The sequence below is a fragment of the Condylura cristata genome, unplaced genomic scaffold (assembly GCF_000260355.1).
Source record: "Condylura cristata isolate star-nosed mole 26May11 unplaced genomic scaffold, ConCri1.0 scaffold00004, whole genome shotgun sequence".
Classification (NCBI taxonomy): Eukaryota; Metazoa; Chordata; class Mammalia; order Eulipotyphla; family Talpidae; genus Condylura; species Condylura cristata.
Window position 1 is genome coordinate 40,701,228 of NW_004567105.1, and position 6,343 is coordinate 40,707,570.

At 50.0% G+C, this 6,343-nt stretch overlaps 1 protein-coding gene across 1 annotated transcript in view; it reads left to right on the forward strand.

The window, feature by feature from the left end:
* The window catches only part of TNS3 (tensin 3), a 129,274-nt gene that overhangs the window by 57,726 nt on the left and 65,205 nt on the right, over window positions 1–6,343 (forward strand). Inside the window, exon 12 of the mRNA XM_012720398.1 lies at window positions 575–1,831. Within this exon, the coding sequence (XP_012575852.1) occupies window positions 575–1,831 (1,257 nt within the window). The remainder of the gene's footprint in view (window positions 1–574; window positions 1,832–6,343) is intronic.

Genomic DNA, 6,343 nt, shown 5'->3' on the forward strand with positions numbered 1-6,343 from the left:
CTTTGCTGTGACTCAGGTGATTATCATATCACGATCTGCAGTTTGAGGCTTGGGAGTAGCTACATGTACAGCCAGGGCCATGATCAATATTAGTAACAGAAGGTTTGCGCTCCCTGCCCACAATTGAAGCTGCCTTTGCTTTCTGCAATGCAGATCAGTATGTACGAAGATCAGTGCACACAGATCTGCTTCAGGCATTCCACAGGTCCTGTGTTATATCCACAGACTTTGGGGGGGGGAATGAGGAGCTCAGTGTCACATTTAAACATAGGATAAAATCAACAGTGAGGCCGTAGGAAGATGATTTCAAGGATGAAGATTCCCAGAGTTCTCTAAATGACAGTGTTCTTTACGTAAGAAGGCAGGCAGGTTCTGGTACTGAAGATGTTTGAAATGTGCTTTACATTTCATTGGCATTTGCATTGCTATGGAATTTTGGGATCTTAGCGTTTTGGTCCCTGACTTTTGTGTCTAATATGAGCTATTGTTTGCTTGGACAAATGTGCACATGCCTTCCAGGAACCTGATGCTCCCTCTGTTAATACAGGCTCTCCTCTGTTCTCTCCCCTTCCAGTGCTACACACACAGGGCCCTGTTGACGGCAGCCTTTACGCCAAGGTGAGGAAGAAGAGCACCTCAGACCCTGGAACCTCAGGTGGGCCCTTGGCTGCCCCAGCTGCCAACAGCCCAGACCACGGTGACCATACCCTGTCAGTGAGCAGTGACTCAGGCCACTCCACTGCCTCAGTCAAGACGGACAGGACCGAAGAACGCCTGACTCCTGGACCCAAGAGGGTCCTGAGTCCCCAGGAGAAGGCTGAGTTGGACCAGCTGCTCAGTGGCTTTGGCCTAGAAGATTCTGGAAGTCCCCATAAGGATATGACTGATGCTCCCAGAAAGTATAGCGGGACTCGCCACATAGTGCCAGCACAGGTCCATGTGAACGGAGACGCCACGCCGAAGGACCGTGAGACGGACATCCTGGATGACGAGATGCCCAGCCATGACCTGCACAGCGTGGACAGCATCGGGACCTTGTCCTCCTCAGAGGGACACCAGTCAGCCCATCTGGGCCCCTTGACTTGCCACAAAAGTAGTCAGAACTCCCTCCTGTCTGAAGGATTTGGCAGCAATGGCGGTGAAGATCCTCATGGGGCCCTTGCCCCAGACTTGGGCCTGGGTGTGGAGCCCCTGTTTGAGCGGGAGCGGGCTTTAGGGAGCCGTGAGCCCAAACAGCCCCATCCAGCACTAAGGAAGCCCTCCGTGTCCTCCCAGACACAGGCCTATGGACAGAGCAACTACTCCACACAGACCTGGGTGCGCCAGCAACAGATGGTGGCAGCCCACCAGTACAACTTTGCCCCAGAAGGGGAGGTCAGACTCGTCAGTCGAGGCACTGCGGACCTCTCTGGCCTGGCGCATACCCAGCTCAGGGTCCTGGCTCCCCTCCCTCAGGGGACCAACAGCAAGGTGACTATTTCGAGGGGTGTTGGCCCTGGGTCACATCCCCCTGACACACAGCGACCCCCTCCTACCAAATCATGCAAACCCAGGCTTCCAGATGTAAAAGTAGTGAATGGGACTGGCTTGGAAATGAACTCAGATCACTCACCAGACTCTCCCACCCTGGACATCGACCAGTCCATCGAGCAGCTCAACAGGCTCATCTTGGAACTGGACCCCACCTTCGAGCCCATCCCCACCCACATGAATACCCCAGGCAGCCTGACCCACGGAACTGCGCTCCCTGACAGCATGGGAGCTGGGCTCCAGCTAAGCAGCCATTTGCAGGACGTAGGGGAGGACTCTGGCAGGACTCCCCCTCGGCAAGGTGAGCTGATGTTCCTCAGGATACTGACATTTGTGGTCTCAGTATCCTGATGCTCCCAGAAAGTATAGCGGGACTCGCCATATAGTGCCAGCACAGGTCCATGTGAACGGAGACGCCACGCCGAAGGACCGTGAGACGGTCCTCCATCCACTACACCATCCTCTGCCATACTGCTTTTATATGCTCAGTCTCTTGGCTCACAAGTGACCACTTATAATGCCACATTCTAGGTGTCCACTGTCAGGCATGTGTGCCCTGAACCCAAGCACCTCCTGCATTCAAGGCTGCAGATGATGGCCACAGAGGCCAGTGGCACAAAAGCCTGAGCAGTCTTCCTTTACCCTCCTATCTCCCACCCCCTTCACCTGGCCTGGACTTAGAGGCGCTCCCTGCTTTTTGCAATCAGACTTCTTGCTCAGGTTGAGCCTGCCAAGAGAAACCTGAGCTGTAGGTCTCGATCCTGCTGAGCTGTGCCTACGTTGGTCTTGTGACTTTGGCTAAAGGTCAAGGTAGATTTCTGATCACTCTCTCTGTTACTAGAAACCCTATCACTATGCCCAGCTGGCGGCAGCGTTCAGGAAATGCTGGCCCTCATGCATCCGTCCTGTACCTGGGTGGGGCATGAGCAGATGCGAGACACCTCAGCTTTCCTGGGCATTTCCCAGCAACCTTCAGGGGGAGTAGGAGCAAGCTGGAGAATCTCCTGTGAGTAGAGAATAGACTCTATCAAGTGCAGTAGCTCAGCAAGGGTCAAAGCTACAAGCAAATAGCAGAAGGTCCAGATCAAAGGGCTTGCATGTGTGCGCTCATTTAATTAAATACATTCAGAAGATTCTGAGCTTGAAAAAGGCTTCTGAAGGAATAAAACTGTCTATCTTGCCTTGCCAAGTCTACTTAAGTTATTTCAAAAAGCTAATCTAAAATCAGAAGTCTTTTCTCCTTTGAAATTTGGAAGCTGTTAGAAGCATTCAAGTGTTTATGGGGAGGAGGATTTCAAGCTCAGGGTATTGGCCTTTTGGAGTTAACGTTTTCCGGTTGACAGAAGCCAGTGCTTAGTGATCCCAGGTCCTGTTTTAAAGAGTCCAGGATTTAGAGTTACACATTTTCTCTTCCACCCTCATCCTGTCACATTTAAATTATTTGAACTCACCACTTTTATTACTGATTTTGATTTTAGATTCTCCAGTTGCGTTTATCATGAGACTAATTCTTTGACACTTCTTAAATGAAAGGACTTGAGTACTTCAACAAAACACTAGTTAATTTTGGTACATGTCATGTTATTAATCATACAAAGATACAGTACTTAATCCATACACTTTTGACAGGGATGCTAGAGCATTTGTTGTTTTAATATTTTAGAAATTTAGTGATGTCAGGAAATAAGATATAAGCAGAGTGAACACTAATCTTCAGAGATTTTCTGGACCTTGGTAATGACCTCCTGTAGGAAGCCTGTTAAACCAGCTGTAAGTAAGCAGTGATGAGCAACTGCTTCAGAAAGGTGCCTGATCTTGGGGCTGAGGCAGAGCAAACCAGGTCTTTCCACCTCAGAGTAAGGCTCTCAGTTCCAGGGCGAGCTTCGTGCTTTAGGTAAGCACCAAGCTGGGAAATGCAGCAGACTTGAGACGTGCACTGATGTGATGCAGGAAGCCAAACAGCATAGAGGCAATCCTCAGAACGGCCCACACTGCGCCTTTGGCTCCCCTTCTGGGACATCTTGTCTTGATAGAAATCCCATTAAATGAATGCTTGTGTCAGTAGCTCTCACTCGAACTGATGGGGAAGGGAATTTCCTTCCCTCCCTGGCAGAGTAGAGAATGCTGGAATCCATTTGATTTTAAAATTTAAATGTCAGTATTTATGTCTCTTGATTGGAAAAGGCTAGATCAGCCAGCAAGAGAAAAGAATCACTAGAAGGCAGGGAAAATCATGAAAATGTGGTGCTGCCAACTGGTACTGAGTGCTGGCACGTCTTCACAAGCGTGGGGATGCTGGAAGCTTGTGCTTTGAAGATGTTCCAGATCTCCAGCACATGCCCATCCCTGAGATGAAGGAGCCAGGTCTGACGAACTGAGCTGGCCACGAGTGGCACTCAGTTCTCCTGTGCTGAGTGGGGAGGCAGGCGAGACAGAAGGCTCATGATGTGCCCAGGACGGCGCCCTCACAGATGCATGACGCCATGTCTCGTCTTGGCCTTGTTGGTGTGAGGCAGCATCTCACCAAGCCGTCCTGAGTGCTGTGCAAGTCCAGCCCATGCTACCTCCTACGTGAGACCCTCCCTACTCTGCACAGTGGCAGTGTCTTAATTCCGACTGTACACAAAGGTTTGTTATAGAGACCTGAGCATCTGGACCCTAGTAAAATCCTTCAGTCTGCACATTTTGGTCTGACGGGGAGAAAGACTATGTAGTGATAGGGAACTGGAAGGGCACCCACAAGCCCTGCCTGGGGCCTGCTGTGTGTTCTGCACAGCTTGCAGGCAGCAGCATACCTACTGTGTGTCTGTTATTTGTGGAATGAAAATTGTATGTGAAGGGTGAACATTTCCTGAGGAAGTCTTCTGATATCAGCACAATAATAATAAGGATGATAGGATGGTGGTGATGCCCTGATGACGGTGATGGTACAGTCATGTCGATGATGTCCTTGCTGGTATTGACAATAAGCACTGACACCGAGCATTGTGTCCCAGGCACTCTGGGCGCCAGCCTGTATCACCTTTGACCTTCCAGTCCATCACGGGGTGTAAGTAGAGCAGTCATCTGAGTACTTGTACATCCCCTGCTTGGGACTTCATTCCACTAGACTCATACCCTGCCACCACCCAGAAAACCCCTCACGGGCAGTGCTTGTGATTATTGTCTGGAATGTGTTATAAATTTATAAGTATTGTAAGCTAAGGGACCTGATGTGTGTGGAATGTAGAGGACTTTCTGAGCACCCACGTGAGGTTCATCACCAGGCAGCTAGGGAGCCCTGCATGGAGGTGGGTTTTCTAATCACATCTATCAACTAGGGAAATTTATTCTTACGTTACCTAAGTAACAACAGCAATGACTCAGTCTGTGAAATCTCTTGATTCCCCCGCTGGCTGGAAGCCAGCTGTTTCTCTCATGCCTCCAGGACTCCGTGTTTCACGTTGTCAAATATTTTACTCCTTTCACTTTGACCAACGACTTGAGCACCTGCAGGCCCCACGTTCTGCATGCAGGTAGAGTTGGTGTGGGCTGCAGGCCTGAGTGTGCTTCCGCAGCCTCAGGCCTCTGCTGTTGCTGCGCATGGTCAGCCCACTTACTACCCTGTGGAAAACCCAGCCAGGAAAGTATCAGTTTTCAGGAGTTGATTGGGGGAGGCCCTTGAATTTCAGTTTTATGTTAATCCAACCAAAGGACATCAGTGTGACAACTAGAGGTACTTAGGGTTCACAAAGCAGTCTGATCGATTCTTTTCACACTTTGATTCCCTGTGAAGAAGCTCTCAGGCCCAGAAGAGGTTTGCAGTGACCCCAGGTCATTCAAGCCAGGCCCAGGTGGATGCTCCTGAACCGTCTGTACAGGTGTGGGGTGCTCAGTGAGAACCTGGCAGTGAGTGAGGCCTGTGTATTTTCTTCCCTCAGGGTTTTTCAAAGTAATGGAATCCTGTGTAGTTACATACCTGACTCTCTTTCAACACTGACCTCTCTCCATCTCCTCTCCCTTCCCTCTTCTCCCATCCCTTCCCATTATTTCTCTTTTTCTTTTTTCTTTTTTTTTTAAGATTTATTTATTTGTGCATACAGAACTGGGGTACAGGCCAGAGATGCATGGGTGGTGAGAGGATTCACCAGAGACAGAGTGGGGAGCAGAAAAGGCAGATGGACGAAGTACACTGCTGAGGGGAGCAGTGGGCGAGCAGGAGAGTTCTGCAGCACCATGTGGGTCAGCTGCGGGGATCGAACTCATGCTGAGGTGGCTTTAGCTTCTTAGTGCTGTGCTTTAACCTGCTGTGCCATCAGGGAGGGCCCTCTTTTTCTTTTTTAAGATTTATTTAGTCATGCATACAAAAACTGGGAAACAGGTCAGAGGTAGGGAGGTTGGGGGTCGATGAGAGGATTCACCAGAGACAGAACAGGGAGCAGAACAGACAGATGGACTGAAATACAATGCTGAGGGGAGCAGTGGCAAGACAGGAGAGGTCTGCTGCACCTCCTCCGCACTCTTCTTCCCTGTTCTCATTCCTCCCATGAAGGGTCCAGAGCACACAGTACTGGAAGGGGCTCACAGGCTGAGGTTAGAATTTCTGGTGTTTGCTATAATCACGGTCCCAAGTCTAATTTAAGTGCAACTTCATTCCTCCTTCTCATGATCCACTGAAATCCCTTGCTGGTCTTAGCTGCTTGGCCAAATCTGTATGCGCTACACTCATTGGGCTAGGTTCTGTGGAGGCAATGGACCCCATTGGTGTCACCACAAAACCTTCAGAAGTGGGTTTTGAATCTGTGGTCTCATGCCAGCCATGCTCAGGATGCAC